Source organism: Mustela erminea, chromosome 9, assembly GCF_009829155.1.
Source record: "Mustela erminea isolate mMusErm1 chromosome 9, mMusErm1.Pri, whole genome shotgun sequence".
NCBI classification, from domain to species: domain Eukaryota; kingdom Metazoa; phylum Chordata; class Mammalia; order Carnivora; family Mustelidae; genus Mustela; species Mustela erminea.
Window position 1 is genome coordinate 113,380,988 of NC_045622.1, and position 17,161 is coordinate 113,398,148.

Sequence of the window (17,161 nt, forward strand, 5' to 3'; positions counted from 1 at the left end):
TGCCAGGCAGGGGCCGCAGACCCTGACCAAGCCCAGCCAGCTGAACCACACTGGTGGCCTCCTGACCATCCCCGCAGATTGTCCACACAGCCTCCCAGACTTTGAAGGCCTCTCATCCCTCCCAGAACGGGTCCCCGGGAATAGCCAGAGCAGCAGGTACCTGGGTGGGGTAGCGAGAAAGGCCACTCTAGAGGTAGGCCTGAGGAAGGGGCCACCGGCCCCACGTGAGCAGGATGCCTGCGCAGGGACGGGCGGAAAGAGGCAGGGGCGGCAGCGAGGAGAGGACCCCGGAGCCGGAGACGGGACGGGAGGGAGGCGCAGGGCCACCGGCATCAGCACCTGCGCCGCAAGCCAGCTCTGCCTGGGGACGGGCATCACGTGTGCTCCGCACGACAGCCCCACCGTGTACAGACAAGGAATAAACAGCATTGCTCAACGCACAGGTGCCGGCCCGAATGCTCTGTCTGTGTCGTCTCCCACACACGTGCGGCATTTGTGAGCCCTCAAATCCACACCCCCAGAGTGACAGGCCCAGGAACCTGAGCGCGGGCCTCTGCAGTGGCACCAGCACCAGACTGGGATGCCCTCCGCCCACCTCCCCGAGACCCACGCCAAGGGCTGCCTGTGCTCCTTGCCACCACCCCGCAAGGCCCCCAGGGCCTGCCTCTCAGGAGCCCGATTCCTACTGCTCGGCCAGAGGAGCCCGCAACCGAGCCTGGCTCTCCCTGGGCCCACAGGTGCTGAGAACAGACATGCCTGCTCAGGACGGACGGGCCTGCCGCCCCCCCCCACAGCGACGCGGCACGGCCATCCCAGAACACAGGCCCTGGCTCAGCTTTGCTCCCGGCCTGGCCCCTCAGGCTGCAGGCGGGTGCCCGGGCAGGCGGCTCATAGTGCCAGCAGCCTGTGAGAGCCGAGGCCAAGAACAGCCCAGGCTGGCCGGCGGAGCCAAGGCCGGGCTCCAGCTCCCCCTCGGCATGGCTCTGCGCTCCCTGACCACACAATGAGCCCCTCCTCCACCCACACAAGGGCCCGCGCGCCCCAGGAAAGAAACCAACTCACCCTCTAGAACCTGCTTTGCCACCCACACTTGATCCTCTGATCAAAACCAGGAACTAGTCCAAGAGGACCATGGTCACGGCGCACTTCCTCAAAGCCCAGAGCTGAGCAAGACCACCTACACAGCCTCCAAGCCAACAGCAGCCCTCCCACCGCTGGGCCATAAACTCAAAACGCTCAGACACCGCGCGCTGTGGGTACCCCGTGAACACCACTGTGTGGGGAAAGAGATACAGACCTCCACCCCGTCAGCACACACGGTCTTGTGGGTCATCCTGAAAAACACCCAATGTTTGCAGCTTCTGGGTTTCAAACCCTGCCCACAAGGCCCCCCCTAAGGCCGCTGCAGCAAACCCACGCACACCGTTCTCCCACAGCCAGGTCCCTGAAGACAGCAGCCGGGCCGCACATGCCCGTGGACCTCGTCACATACCTCCTGCCCCTGGCACCACCCAGCACAGCAGCCAAATGGCCCAGGGAAGATCCCACCCCAGTACGGACAAGCTGCTGCTGCGTCTCTCCGAGAATCGGAGATGAACTATGACAATAGGGCAGAAGCATTTCGACACCATTTCAAAAAAATCTGCATTTTCGTTCAGACTGTCACTTCCCTTCACTTGGGAGAGGCCGCTCAGAAGTGTCCTGACCTCTGTGAACACGGAGCGCGGGGCCCACTCTCCCTTCTGACCCGACTGCAGTGCAGGCTCAGCCGCTGGCTCTGAAACACGCGCAGGTACCGCCATCCTGACCCGAAAGGGATCCGGTTTGGAGAAATGAGGCGGAGGCACCGGGGACAGGCCCGTTTATTCGCGGCAAGACAACAAAGACAAAGGGCGGAGATGAAGGACAGCGCGGCGCGCACGAGCCCGGTCCTCCGTCCTCGCCGGTCAAAACTGCTCGGACAGCAGCGCGCACGAGCCCGGTCCTCCGTCCTCGCCGGTCAAAACTGCTCGGACAGCAGCGCGCACGAGCCCCGTCCTCCGTCCTCGCCGGTCAAAACTGCTCGGACAGCAGCGCGCACAGCCTCCGCGAGACGGCCTCCTTACTCGTGCGCAGCGTCAGCCGGTACATCTGCAACGGGACCCTCAGGTCAGCGGCTGCTCGCAGGCTCCCGCGCCCGCAGCCCACGGCCCCCCGAGCTCCCGCAGCTCAGCGCGCCCCCGCGGGCAGCCAGCGCTTCGCGGGGACATAGCAAACACCCTGTCACACAGCCAAGACACGGGCAGTTTGACAGCAACCAACCGCAGCCTGCGTGCGGAGACGCTGGGAGCCCCGGGGTCCGCACCCCCAGCCCAATCGCTTCCCAAGTGAAGGGAAGATGGACGGCCGCACCACGGCTCCACTCCACACGGCCCCAGGCAGCTCCGTCGGGCTCGGTCAGCTAACGGGGCACACGAAGGGCCAGCGGGGTGAGGGCTGGAGCGCGGGGTCATGGCAGTAGCCTCTAGAGGAGGTTGAGCCGGGTGGAGGGCGAGTGGCCCCCAGGGAACTTTCCGGAGTGATGGAAATGTTCTCTGTACCAGCAGGATAGCAAGGGGCTACCCAGGGGCACACATGGATCAGAAGTCGTCAGAGGACTCCGCTCGGGCCCCACAGCACAGCACAACCAGAACACAGCTCAGCCGCGCACAGCAATTTGCTCAACAAGTCGGACCTGGGCTTGCAGATTCGGCTCCAAACGCAGTAAGCATCCGATCTGGGTGGTTCTGGTGTGTATGATGCCGGCCCCCACGAAATTCGCAGGATTAGGGTCAACGTCTTCAAGGAGCGCAGAACCAAACCCGATGATCTGTGCCACAGAGAGACAGGTGCATAGGGCAGCGCGACCGTGGCCACAGAGGGACAGCAACACAACCGGCCGCCCTCCGGAGCCCCGGCGGGCGTCCCGACCCTGGGAATACCCATCAACAGACCCTACCTTGGCTTTGGTGATTTCTGTGTCCATCGGATGCTTTGCTTTGAAAATGTTCTGCACTTCCTGTTGGGGACTGTGAGGTAAAATCAAGGGTCACCACGCCAAGCTGCGTCAGCTCGGGAGGACCGGGCCTGCCCCTCCCTGGCGCGCCCTCGCTCACCTGCTCAGCTGCTTCCAGCGCTGGAAGAAATCCTGAGAAGCCATTTCTGTGGGCTGGAAAAATTTGTTGAGTGTGATAGGCAGCTTAACAGACACATTCTGAAAGGTTCCCCCATACCTACGAGCAACACAGAGACACAGTGAGCAGAGCACGTGAGCAGCCGGAAGTTCTGAACCTCAGCTACACACCCGAACTAGTTTGCGGGCACAGGAACACCCGCTGCTGTGGGAGACGGCAGGTGGGCACGGAGTGTTCTGGAAGGGCGGCACGAAGCCACAGAGAGGCCCAGTCCATCCCCGTGTGCAGCGTCACTGGCGGACGAGGACTGACCAACCGCGCACCGCGCCTGCCTCTGTGAGTGCGGCCAGGGGTGTGCCTCCGACCAGGCACCGCCGGGCCCGTCAGACCAGGTCAGGGATGGCCCAACCTTGGGCTTCTACATCTCACTTTTCCCCACAGCCCATTTTCTACGACTCCGAGTTGGTTTAGATTATATGGGATTTTCCGTTTTTCCATGAAAAGAGACGAAGCCAAGGATTCGCCCCAGAATAAAACAGAAACCCCCGAATTCTGTGCAGTGCACAGTCTTCAATTCTGTTTCTAATGTTTGAAGATGCGCTCTTCCAAAACTTCAACCTTACACACGCCCATAGGACTCGGCTGTTCACACACACTCTCTCCTACTCACTAAAAAGGATAGCCCGAAACCAAGGAGCGACAGAAAACATTATTTAAAAAAAATAATAAAATGCAGGGCACCTGGTTGGCTCAGTGGGTTACATGTCTGACTCTTGATGTCGCTCAGGTGGTGATATCATGGGTCCCGGGATGGAGCCCCTGTGTGGGTCTGCACTCAGTGGGGATGGAGCCCCTGTGTGGGTCTGCACTCAGTGGGGATGGAGCCCCTGTGTGGGTCTGCACTCAGTGGGGATGGAGCCCCTGTGTGGGTCTGCACTCAGCGGGGATGGAGCCCCTGTGGGGTCTGCACTCAGTGGGGTCTGCACTCAGTGGGGTCTGCACTCAGTGGGGTCTGCACTCAGTGGGGATGGAGCCCCTGTGGGGTCTGCACTCAGTAGGGTCTGCACTCAGCGGGGTCTGCACTCAGCGGGGTCTGCACTCAGCGGGGTCTGCACTCAGCGGGGATGGAGCCCCTGTGGGGTCTGCACTCAGCGGGGTCTGCACTCAGCGGGGTCTGCACTCAACGGGGTCTGCACTCAGTAGGGTCTGCACTCAGTGGGGTCTGCACTCAGTGGGGTCTGCACTCAGCGGGGATGGAGCCCCTGTGGGGTCTGCACTCAGCGGGGTCTGCACTCAGCGGGGTCTGCACTCAGCGGGGTCTGCACTCAGTGGGGATGGAGCCCCTGTGTGGGGTCTGCACTCAGTGGGGATGGAGCCCCTGTGTGGGTCTGCACTCAGTGGGGATGGAGCCCCTGTGTGGGTCTGCACTCAGTGGTGATGGAGCCCCTGTGGGGTCTGCACTCAGTGGGGTCTGCACTCAGTAGGGTCTGCACTCAGTGGGGTCTGCACTCAGTGGGGATGGAGCCCCTGTGGGGTCTGCACTCAGTAGGGTCTGCACTCAGTGGGGTCTGCACTCAGTAGGGTCTGCACTCAGCGGGGTCTGCACTCAGCGGGGTCTGCACTCAGTGGGGTCTGCACTCAGTGGGGTCTGCACTCAGTGGGGATGGAGCCCCTGTGGGGTCTGCACTCAGCGGGGTCTGCACTCAGCGGGGTCTGCACTCAGCGGGGATGGAGCCCCTGTGGGGTCTGCACTCAGCGGGGTCTGCACTCAGCGGGGTCTGCACTCAGTGGGGATGGAGCCCCTGTGGGGTCTGCACTCAGTGGGGTCTGCACTCAGTGGGGTCTGCACTCAGTGGGGATGGAGCCCCTGTGGGGTCTGCACTCAGTGGGGTCTGCACTCAGTGGGGTCTGCACTCAGTGGGGATGGAGCCCCTGTGGGGTCTGCACTCAGCGGGGTCTGCACTCAGCGGGGTCTGCACTCAGCGGGGTCTGCACTCAGTAGGGTCTGCACTCAGTGGGGTCTGCACTCAGTGGGGTCTGCACTCAGCGGGGTCTGCACTCAGCGGGGATGGAGCCCCTGTGGGGTCTGCACTCAGCGGGGTCTGCACTCAGCGGGGTCTGCACTCAGCGGGGTCTGCACTCAGTGGGGATGGAGCCCCTGTGGGGTCTGCACTCAGTAGGGTCTGCACTCAGTAGGGTCTGCACTCAGCGGGGTCTGCACTCAGTAGGGTCTGCACTCAGCGGGGTCTGCACTCAGCGGGGTCTGCACTCAGCGGGGTCTGCACTCAGTGGGTCTGCACTCAGCGGGGTCTGCACTCAGCGGGGTCTGCACTCAGTGGGTCTGCACTCAGCGGGGTCTGCACTCAGCGGGGTCGGCGTGAGAGTCTCTCTGCTCCTCCCCTGCTCTCCCTCACTCTCTAAAGTAAGTTAAGTCTCAAAAAAGGTAATGACCAAGCGGCACATAGGGGACACCAGGCAACAATGCACCCCCCAGATGGAGGGCCTGGGGTGCCATCCCCACAAGAGACCCACAGAGCAGTGGCCACGCAGGGGCACACAGGACCCAGCTGGTCCCAGCCCCATAGCGCAGCACCCCCCAACCCCATTCCTATCGCTCAGCTGGAGAGCACGGGACCTGAGCAACACAGCGCTGGCTCGCAGTGGCCTCCCGGGACCCTGCACATACCGCCTCTCCCTCATTTCCCAGACACTGGGCACCTACCTAACACTGTAACGTGCACGGTGGGGGCCGCGACTCACGTAGATCACCCCGTCAGCCCTCACAACAGCCTCCAAAGGAAGGACGCAGTCAGGACTCAGTGAGGACAGAGGACTCCCAGGGACATGGCCGTGTGCAGGCACGACCCCAGAGCCCCAAGCTCCAGAGCAGAGCAGGCTGGCCACCCGGCCCACAGCCCCATGAGCTGCTCACCTGAACTGGATGTTGAGGACCGGGGCCTCCGTGAAGTCAGACACACACTCTATGTTCACAACCTGCTGCACCTGTGCGCCGCCGTCCACGGTCGGGTCCACGGGCTTGGTCTGCAAGCTCAGATGTGTATGTGTCAAGGAGGCCGTGTCAACACTGGGGAACTGTGCCCAAGCTGAGCAAGCCCCAGAACGTTCTAGAACAGGGTCTGTAAGAGAGCTCATGCTCCTGGTCTTGGAAGAAACCTCTGGTACAGTTGATTCTACGTACACGTTATTTCTAATGATCGATCAGAAACACTTGCTTTAACAATCCGTGTTCAACCGTCACCTTACAACAAAAGTGGGCCTGGCCTGCGGCAAGCAGGTTGCTGCTTCGCACACCTCCTTCAGGAGAGGCAACGCCCTCGTCAGGCGCGCGGGGGGCGCTCCCAAGCCTCACTTGGTTTGCTCAGCCGGTCCCTGGGACAGAGATCTGGAGAGCAGAGCTGGCTTCGGCTGGCACATTCCAACCACGTTCCTGGCACTTACTGGGGACAAGGCTCCAGTGTGGGCACAGCACAGCACGAGCCAAGCCGGAGACGAGCACCGCGGCAGGAGTGCGCGGCCCGAGCGCGCGTGTTCTCAGCAGCTGCTCGCTCAGGGGGACGCCCAGGGGAGACCAGAGCTCAGAGGGGCTTGAACATCACATGACCAGAGGACAGAACAAGGAAAACGAAGTGACTCCAAGGAACCTGAGGGCTGGGCGCTGGAGGCCTCCGTGCCGGTCCCCACAAACTCCTCCGACCCCCCGACCCCCCCGACCCCCCACCCCCCACGAGGAGCTCCCTCTGGAGGCGAGACAGCGGCTGGAGGCCGCCATGGCAGCTGGGGCATCCAGCTCTTCTGATACAAACAAACACAAAGTCCCCTGGGGCGCCCGAGTGGCTCAGTCACAACCCCAGGGGGACGGAGCCCCGCATGGGACTCTGCTCCGCGGGAAGCCTGCTTCTCCCTCTCCCGCTCCCCGCTTCCATTCGCTCTCTCGCTGTCTCTCTCTCTCTGTCAGATACATTTTAAAAAACAAGTTCCCCAAAACCCTCCTCTAAGCCCCAAGTGCCTGTCTGCTGGGGGCACAGAGGACACGAGACCAAGGATATTGGTCTGAAGGTCGTCCGAACAGATCAGCGTTGGAGTGAAACTTAAGAACTGCGTGGAGGTCTTATTTCCGTAAAATATAAACATGCGACCTAGAAGAGAAAACACAGTGTGTCTCATACACACCCTGCACGGTAACGGTGAAAACCCAAGAGGCCCCGTGTTGGGGCGGAGCTGGGGCGGGGGGCGACGGGGACTCGGGGTGCGGGCCGACATGGGGTCACAGCGCCCCCTGCTGGGGCCGGAAAGTGCATTTCAAATCCTTTCCTGAGGACGAGGGCAGCACAGCAGGCGGCAGCCCCGGCACTGAGGGGGCGCGTCACTGCCCTCTCTCAGTAGAGTCCCTGGGAGGAGGCTTCTGCTGACCCTCCAAGGGTCCCTAATGCATCCCTGGAGGGCAGATGCGCTATTTCTCTCCTCTGTCCCCACGCACACTTGTTCCTACACAGAAGACACTGCCCTCAAACGGCTCAGAGGTGGCACCCAAGAGGAAGACAGGCTGTTGTCTGTCCACCGGTGCCCCCAGCAGCACCCCAACAGTGCGTTCTGGGGAGAGCCTCAAAAGCATTTTCTAAAAGTCATGCTAATACACACATAAAATGAATCATCTTCAGCATCTCTAGGCTCACAGCCCAGGGCACTAAGTACATTCATAATGTAGTGTAGCCGTCCTTACCAAGGTTCTCCAGAACTTTCCATCTACCTAAATGGAGACTCTGTCCCCATGAGACCCCAACCTCCGTATTTTCCCAGCCCTGGTGCCCACTGTCCACTCTCCATCCCAGAGACACCAACCCCCATCCCTCCCCCGGCCCTAGCGCCCACCGTCCACTCTCTGTCCCCCCGAGACACTGAGCCCATCCCTCCCCCAGGACCAGTGCCCACTGTCCACTCTCTCCCCCTGAGCTTCTGACCCCCATCCCTCCCCGGCGCCCACCGATCACTCCCTGTCCCTGCGAATCCAGGGACTCCAGGGACCCCATCTGGGTGGGATCCTGCAGTATTTGTTCCTCTGTGTCTGGCCTGTTTCACTCCGCATCACGTCCCCCAGGTCCATCAGCTGTGGCAGGTGTCAGAGTGTCCCTCCGTGGGACCGAGGGACAGTATGGTGTGTGGATGGACCACGTGTACCCACGTGTCCGTCGATGGACGTGGGGGCTGCTCCCGTGGGTCAGCGGCTGTGAACGCGGGCGTGCAAGCGTCCACACACATCCCTGCTTTCGGTTCTCTGGGTGCATAACTAGAAGAGGAACTCCCCGATCACACGGTCATTCCATTCTCAACTTCTGCAGGAACCGCCACGACGTCTTCCACAGCAGCTGCCCGGCTTCCATTCCGCCGACCGTGCGGGGTGCAGGGTCCATCCTGCATGCCCTCCCACACGAGGGGGTCCCGCTCTCTGCGGACGGCAGCCGTCCTGACAGCGGGAACCGGGTCATCACCGGAGCTCTGATGTGCGCATCCCCACTTGTGGGCAGGCTCTTCTCGGAGGGTGTTGGCTCTAGTCCTCTGCTCATCTTTGAGTCGGGTTGTATTTCTGTTGCTGAGTTTAGGGCTTCTTTGTATATTCTGGAAACTAAGCCCTTATTGGATGCGTGACTTGTGAATATTTTCTGCCCATAGCTCCTAAGTGAAGGTTTTCGTTGAGTAATTAAAGCACATACCCAAATTCTGCCGGAACTCAGACTTCAGTCCAATCTGAAGCAGCTGGTTTTCAAACAGCACACCATTATTTTTACAGACAAACCTAGGGGGAAGGGACAGAGTGTGAGTCCCTCAGAGCCACCCAATGGAAATCTAAAGATCTGCTTTGAAAAAGAGTCTAACAAAAAGGCCAGAAAAACCTCTATGGGACTCAGAGTAAAGTTAAGGTAGGAAAATATCACAGAAACACCAGAAAAAGGGTGCCCACTGGAGACCTGGATGTGACCACACAGGACAGGACAGGACAGGATGGGGCTGTGTCCCCCACAAACACGCCAACCCACGTTCCAACACGCACACGGTGCAGCCTGCACGCGCTTTCGGGCCAGAGCTGGTGCAGGGCACTGGCCACAGCTCTAGGGCTGACCACCGGCGTGGCCACAAGGCCCCAGTGGCCAGGATCCCCCACTTCAGATGCCATGCTGGGGAGTGGGCAAGCTGCCGCCAGGCAGCACCACGCATCCCACACCCCGACCCCTGTGAGGAGGCCTGTGGCCCAGGCACCATGTGCACCTGCACACGCAAGGGCCAAGAATGTCGGGGGACGCCCCTACACCAGACCACTGTCCAGAACAGGACGTCCAGTGTAGAGCCCGGCTCTGTCCCCAGGCCTCGCGGCCTGCGGTATGCGGTGCTTCTCAATCTCCCAACTCCACACTTCCAGAAGCCACAGACTGTAATTCACACCCGTCCGAACCCACGTCTCCTCACCACCTCCAACAAGCAGCAAGAAGCAAGAATTCACATGCAGCACAAACACCGAGAGACCCGAAAACCACAAAACCATACAAATCCTGCTGCTGTCATCGGGACAGCCAAGGACAGGGGCCGCTCTGTGAAGACACTCCATCTGGCCGGCCCACCCCATCCCCAGGCCAGGCCCTCCCACACCTCCTGGCCAGCTGAAGACCGGCAGACACACAAGGGACAGAGAGCAGACAGAACGAAGGTACGGAACCACACAGCAAAGAAAGCAGGAAAGAAAACACGCTGGGAAGGGCACTGTGATGTCCATGTCCTGGAGACGGGGACAAAGCGCCCCGCGGAGGGCTCACAGCAAGCAGGGCTCCATGCACAGTGGGGGCGGGATGTCCTGATGAGGCGACACGGGGAGCAGGGAAGATGGGGCTGGCGGGGGAGGGTGGCAGCGCCACAGACAGGGAGAAAGCAGGAGGGCGTGCTAAGGAGTGCGCGTGAACACAAGGGCAGGCCGGGCGCCCGCCGGCACGCTCACAGTAGAAGTCTCTTCTGGAGAAACTTCACCACCTTTCTCGAGTGAGGACTGACGCTCCATGAGCATGGGGCCAGGTCCAGAGCAAACCCGCCAGCACGCTCTGGGCAGTGAGGACCGAGGCCTGCTGCCAGCAGCTGGTGCAGACTGTGGGCCCCGGGCAGGAGCCAGAGTTCGAGAGAGTCCCAGTCTCGAGGACACAAGAGACCAACTACCTGGCGAAGTTGTCTTCAGAGCCGGGAGCCAGGGGCGCGACTGCGGAGGGTGAGTCTGAGAACACGTCCACGAGCAGCCCGCCGGAGGAGGGGGGGGGGCCTGCGGGGGCAGGGGGTGCGGCCCCCAGACCCAAGAGGTCTGCCGATGGAGAAGGCGTGGACTGGAAAACAGGGAAGGAGAGGGTCAGCGGGAAACCTGCAGACACGCCAGAGCCAAGCAGGCACAGGTGCCTGCGCCCCCCGCCCACGGCTCCCGCCAGGCTGCGCAGGGCCAGCGCGCAGCACGGGAGTGGGTCTGTACCCCAGGGTCAAGCCTGCAGCCCCCAGCTGGAGGGTCAGTCATAATCTCACACAACCAGAAAAAGAGCAACCTTTTATCATGAAGATTACCTGAACGGGAAAAAAAGTTCTGAAAACACTTTTGCCACAAAGGAGGCCAGAAAGAACTGAGGCCTCACACGCCAGGGTCCCCCTTCCAAAGGGGGCGTGAGCTGAGAGCCGGGTCCGCGAGCGGCCAGCACATGCTCTCAGTCTACCCGTGTGTAAGTCCTACTGAGTCACAGAGGAAGAAGCAGATTAAAAAACCTACAGGACACACTTTTTTTTAACGGCTGCTTTTTGATCCTAAGCAGAAGACAAAGAGCCAACCCACGGGGGACCACTGCCGCACAAAGCACTCACCCAGCTGATGCGAACATCTGGCCCCGCACCCCGGGTGGCGAGCAGGCTCTCGTCAGCCCCGGGGCGGGCCACTCGGCCTTGAGAATACGTCTGGAATGACTTTCAAGCGCTCACGGCATGTCCGTGGAGGCACAAGTCGGTCTGGGATGCCCGGACTAGGCCCTGACGCCTCCATATACCGCCGCGCTCACGTTTGTTGGGCCTTAGCACACACCCACCCCCCCAGGAACACGACGACCCCGTGAGCCGAGGGAGGCCGAGCGCCTGCCCCAGCACGTGAGCACCCACCCGGGCACTGGCGGGTCGCACCGCAGCCAAGGCCTCTGACCGCCGCCTGCTTCCGGCACGGCCACCCGGGCCTGGGGACGGGAATGTCCGTTTCCGTTTCTGCAGATATCCGCCCCTTCCCTCCCACGCTAAGTGACAACGTCACACTGAACTTCTAAAGGATCTCGTGTCACAGGTGGTATCACGTAGCGGTGCCATTCCAAGCTAAAGGAGGCATCCCAAAACGTGTGTTCTGCACAGAGCGTGTGCTCTGACGGGGCCGAGAAGCCTGCTCCGGGGACGCCCCTCCTTCCTTGAGGCTGCGGCTGTTCCTGGCGCACCAGACGGGCTGGGCTCCTCAGGAAGGGGACGGCCCAGGAGAGAAGCGGCATCAGTCACGTGGGCCCGCAGAGCAGGGATGGGGACCACAGAGGAGCTGTCGCGAGAAGGAATGCCAGAAACTTCTGCACCATCAGAAAGGGTGTGTATGTGACCTCTCCAGGTGGCTCCTGGCCCGCCCCGCACCTGTGTCAGTGCTCCTGGGAGCACAGCTCCTCACGGCACTGCATTCCTAACACCATCGTCGTAGGAGTCTGACCATCTGAGGAGCGCCGAAGGGGACTACCACAGCCCACAGACCTACGGCCTAAATGGGGATTATTTCCCCCCACCACCTACTGCAAGATCTTTACCACTGGTTCCTGAATAATGGTTCCAATGTTCGTTTTAAAATTTCTTGATTTATTTGCAGAAGAGAGAAGAACAGGGGTAGAGAGTCCCAGGAAGACTCCCTGCCAAGGACGGAGCCCGACATGGAGCGCAATCCCAGGAGCCTGAGATCGTGACCCAAGCCAAAACCAAGAGTCAGATGCTTAACCCACTGAACAACCCAGATGCCCTGATTCAAATGTTTTTGTTTGATTTCTAAGATTTTTAAGATTTTATTTATTTATGTGTGCACCCGTGGGACCACGGGTGCGGGGGGAGGGAGACGCAGACCCCCTGCTGAGCAGGGAGCCCGCCATGGGGCCCGATCCGAGGACCCCGATATCATGACCTGAGCCGAAGTCAGACACTTAACCGACTGAGCCACCCGGGAGCCCCAAATGTTTCTTAAAGAAAATCTTTTGTCCGGGGCGCCTGGGTGGCTCAGTCGGTTAAGTGTCTGACTCTTCGTCTTGGCTCAGGGCCGTGAGACCAAGCCCCACGTCGGGCTCTGAGCTGCACAAGAAGCCTGACTGAGACTCTCTCTCTCCCTCTGCCCCTCCCCAACCCCCACCAAGCATACGAAGGTACACTGTCTCTCAAAAATATTTTTGAACATTTTTAAAGAAAAAAGAAAATATTTTGTCCAATTAAGTCAAATATGCCCCCCCAAAATTACAACAGACTAAAGCAAGGCTGTTCTGTTGGGAGGACCTCCCTGGACGACCACGGGGCAGGTCTGCTCAAAGGCCGGCGTGCTGAGACCCACGGCCACCCACAGCCTCTCCGCGGCCGCCCCCTCCTTCCAGGACTCAGGGGACAGTCCCCGGGGAGCCTGCCCAGCGCCCACTGGCACAAGCCGCCTCTCCTCACCTTGACGGCAGCAAGAGCAAGAATCAGAACAGCAGCGAGAGCCCCGCACGCCTACAGACTGCATGTTGACTCCAAGCTCCGCTGAGCCGGAAAGCTCCAGGGGCACCAGGCAGTCTCCAAACATCCACCAGCGATGGTCCTGGTGCCACCAAGAGACGCTCGCCGCATGTGCTCACCACGCACAGCCAAGTAACTGGGCGACCCCAGGGCCGAGGTCCCAGACCCACAGAAGGTGGACACACGGAGAGCTGCCTGTTGCAAAGACAACATGCTTCCAGCCTTGTCTGTGGCCCCGAGTGAGTCAGTCTGACCAGTACCACGCCACAGGGCAACACACCGTTCTCCATGTAAAATCCAGACACCTCAAGGCCATTGTGGGCAGGGCCTCCCCTCTGAGGTGGGAAGGAAGACCAGAGGAGACTTTCAGCCCCGAGGGACCTTCCCCCTTTTCTGCCCTGCTTCTCCTGTCCCCTTCGGAGGGGTCTCTGACCACATCCCCAGCCACCTGAGCACTGAGAACAGATCACCGCTCCTGTCACCGTGACGCTGTCCACAACACTGCCAGTTCTCAGCTCATAACCACAAACATCTACTCACCAAGCACTTGCTGGGCACCGCTCACAGGCAAGCAGAAAGCTCACAGCCGGAATGTAAAACACTTGCCAAGTGAACCTGGAAGAGAGGCTACCGCTCCCCGTCCTGGAGAACGTACCCTAACAACAACCTGTTAAATCTTATCCCCCTGCCTTCTCAAAGTGGGACTCACCGCTCACATCCAGAGTCAGAAAGGGAGCCAACAGATTCCCAAGTGCCATAGCCTGGGCACAGTGGGGCAAACCAGGTGTGGCCCACAAGCTGGTACACACACCCCCCTCCAGAAAAGTCAAGAACCAAATAAGGAGACGCCACTAACAACGGTGAGAACAGACATTAAAGCCCACCTCCGGCGCTCACGTCCGCGCGATGGGCTGGCCCTGGGGCTGCTGGAGAGGAGGGTGCGGGCTGCCCCCCAAGGCACAGAGAGGCCAGCCCTGCTGCTCCTGGGAGACGGCCCCATGCTGCATCATGTGTGTCCGGCTCTAGATGCCACCGCTGGCAGGGGAGCCCCCACCCAGCACCGTGGGAAGACTCCACCTGGTGGGGCATGAACATAGTCCACGCACGAGCCGCAGAGCCACGGCCTCCAGAGTCAGGCCACTCCCCAACGCCAGCCACCGCCAGCACCCTGGCGTACGGTGACCGTCGGGACCTCCTCACAAACAAGCGTCTGCGTACGTGGGTGAGGGAAGCCGGTCAAGGCCTTCAAGACTCGGGTCCGCTCTGCGCCCAGGGAACAGGCGCAGAGGCAAAGAGCTTGGAAAAGCCACCCTGCTAACTTCCTCAGGGACAAAGGGATGACGACCACCCGGAGAAAAAGCGTGGATCTAACACTCACTGAGAAACCAGCGCGCGACATCCGGCTGCCGGAAACCACAGGCATCACAAGCAAACACGCCAGCAAGCTCAGACTAAAGAAGGCACCTCCCGAGAGAGAGCGTCAGGGCTCAGGGGACCCCTGTTGCAGCAGGGACCTCGAGTCAGGGGAGAAGAAGCACTGAATACAGAGCTCATGGCAGGCTGGGCAGTCTCGGCTCGAGGCCAGACACACGGTCGATGGGGCCACGCAAGCAGACCCCACCGAGCAGAACCAGGGCTCAGACATCAGCACGCTCCTCAAGCAAAGGCCCTGGTCTGTCTGCACGGGGCACACATTCTCTCTGACACTCCTCTTCACAGAAGCCACCTGATACCGCCAGCAGCATCACTCACGTCACGGGACCAAGATCCCAGACGGGAAACAAAGCTCTCCAGGATCCCCTCCGTGATGGCCGAGCAGAGAGCCCCCAGTCCTGAGGAGCCAGTCCCAGCGCCCAGGTGGCAGCTACGTGGCAGGGCTGGTGTGCACGCTCTCACGAAAACTCCTATTCCGGTCAGGAAAAGACAAGACGCGGATACAACTCTTGCACCTACGTCTCCCACCTGACAAGCACCAAGAGATGAGTTTTCATTCACACGTGAATATTCTCACCATGTCACACAGAAAAAAGAAATTGATACTGACTCAAGCCACTGCTGAAAACCTCTAAGAACAGCATGAGTTGGGTTCGGTCTGCTCTCAACCAACAAGAAAAAGCTGGACAGGCCTCCTACACAGGGCAGTCCCGCAAAAGTGACCACGTCATCTGAGCCAAAGACAAGACAGAGAGGAACTGGGAGTGGACTCTGGACCGAAGACAGCGACCTGAAAGATGTTCTAGAAGACGGGCCACAGTGTCTGAGTGAAAAGAGCTTTTGGAGGTCACGAGCGAAAGAGAGGTGAAGACCTAAGCTTGGATGCACTGCCTCATTCTTGGCACACGTTGTAACACTTAACACAGAATTCTCAAACTGGCGCAGGCTCTGCCGGCCCTGACTCTCAGGGACCGGGCCGCCCAGCAGGAGGGCACCCACCGCGGCGCTGGCTGGCGCAGGCTCGGGGCCTCCGTTGACATCCGCGCTCCTCTCCCGCTTGGCCTCCTCCAGGTCCGTCACTGTGTTCGGGCCCTTCTTCTTCTTGAGCTTGGCCAGGATGGAAGACTCGCGCTCCGGAAACGGCGGCATCTCCTCCAGGACGGTGGCCTAGAGAAAGAAGCCCCGGTCGCCACGGCTCCGAGCCCCATGGCTTCCAAGCCCGAGACCCGGGACAGCACAGCAGGGGCACAGGGCAGCCAGGGCCTACCAGGATGTCAGTGCTGGCGACCGTGCTGAGCCTCAGGTACTCCACGGCCCGCTGCTGCAGCTCCACGTCCGCGTTCCTCAGCTGGCTATCGCTGCGCAGCACGTCCTGAATGGTGGCCTTCACCTCCGGGAAGAGGTTCACGAACTTGATGTAGGTGGACAAGAGCAGCGCCCTGGTGGGGACGCTGCACAGGTGGAACTTGGAGTGAAGCAGGTTGAACTGGATCAAGGGGCTGTGGGGGCACAAAGGGCACTGGGTCAGGGGGCTGCAGGAGGCAGACAGGGCACTGGGTCAGGGGCAGACGGGGGACAGACAGAGCACTGAGTCAAGGGGCTGTGGGGGGCACACAGGGCACTGGGTCACGGGGCACACAGGGCACTGAGTCAAGGGGCTGCGGGGGACACACAGGGCACTGGGTCAGGGACAGACGGGGGACAGACAGAGCACTGAGTCAAGGGGCTGCGGGGGGCACACAGGGCACTGGGTCACGGGGCAGAAGGGGGCACACAGGGCACTGGGTCAGGGGGCAGACGGGGGGCACACAGGGCACTGGGTCACGGGGCAGAAGGGGGCACACAGGGCACTGGGTCAGGGGGCAGACGGGGGGCACACAGGGCACTGGGTCACGGGGCAGAAGGGGGCACACAGGGCACTGGGTCAGGGGGCAGACAGGGTGCACACAGGGCACTGGGTCAGGGGGCAGACGGAGGGCACACAGGGCACTGGGTCAGGGGGCAGATGGGGGGCACACAGGGCACTGGGTCAGGGGGCAGACGGGGGCACACAGGGCACTGGGTCAGGGGCAGACGGGGGACACACAGGGCACTGAGTCAAGGGGCTGCGGGGGGCACACAGGGCACTGGGTCACGGGGCAGACAGGGGGCACACAGGGCACTGGGTCAGGGGCAGATGGGGGACACACAGGGCACTGAGTCAAGGGGCTGCGGGAGGCACACAGGGCACTGGGTCACGGGGCAGACAGGGGGCACACAGGGCACTGGGTCAGGGGGCAGATGGGGGCACATGGCACTGGGTCATGGGCAGACGGGGGACACACAGGGCACTGAGTCAAGGGGCTGCAGGGGACACACAGGGCACTGGGTCAGGGGCAGACGGGGGACACACACGGCACTAAGTCAAGGGGCAGATGGGGGGCACACAGGGCACTGGGTCGGGGCTGCCAGGGACACATAGGGCACTGGGTCAGGGAGCACACGGGTGGCACACAGGGCACTGAGTCAGGGGCTGCAGGGGACACACAGGGCACTGGGTCAGGGGGCACACAGAGGGCACACAGGGCACTGGGTCAGGGGCTGCGGCAGGCAGACGGGGCACAGGCAGAGTGGGGGCACGTCGCCCCTCGTCTCCTATGCCCCGTGCGCACCCCAGCACCCGTGCCTCTCACCGTCACAGTGAGCACGGAGCAGCACTGGGAAAAGGACCCACACCACGCCAGAACCACCCCAGTAACGTGCAAGAGTGCGCGGCTGGGCCAGCACCTCCAGCTCCA

At 61.3% G+C, this 17,161-nt stretch overlaps 1 protein-coding gene across 14 annotated transcripts in view; it reads right to left on the bottom strand.

The window, feature by feature from the left end:
* Positions 1–1,839: 1,839 nt before the first annotated feature.
* Positions 1,840–17,161, bottom strand: part of AP2A2 (adaptor related protein complex 2 subunit alpha 2) — an 82,163-nt gene continuing 66,841 nt past the window's right edge. For 10 of the 14 annotated variants that reach the window (XM_032358356.1, XM_032358352.1, XM_032358349.1 and 7 more), the window contains 12 exons: positions 15,652–15,883; positions 15,384–15,551; positions 10,758–10,916; positions 10,368–10,528; positions 8,882–8,964; positions 7,220–7,309; positions 6,085–6,208; positions 3,135–3,251; positions 2,978–3,047; positions 2,714–2,848; positions 2,045–2,130; positions 1,840–1,991 (listed from right to left, as the gene is read on the bottom strand). In XM_032358356.1, coding sequence (XP_032214247.1) covers positions 2,053–2,130; positions 2,714–2,848; positions 2,978–3,047; positions 3,135–3,251; positions 6,085–6,208; positions 7,220–7,309; positions 8,882–8,964; positions 10,368–10,528; positions 10,758–10,916; positions 15,384–15,551; positions 15,652–15,883 — 1,417 coding nt within the window. In that variant the 3' untranslated portion in view covers positions 1,840–1,991; positions 2,045–2,052. Of the gene's footprint in view, positions 1,992–2,044; positions 2,131–2,713; positions 2,849–2,977; positions 3,048–3,134; positions 3,252–6,084; positions 6,209–7,219; positions 7,310–8,881; positions 8,965–10,367; positions 10,529–10,757; positions 10,917–15,383; positions 15,552–15,651; positions 15,884–17,161 lie in introns of those variants that run through there. The other 4 variants (XM_032358355.1, XM_032358354.1, XM_032358351.1 and 1 more) reach the window with 3 other exon arrangements.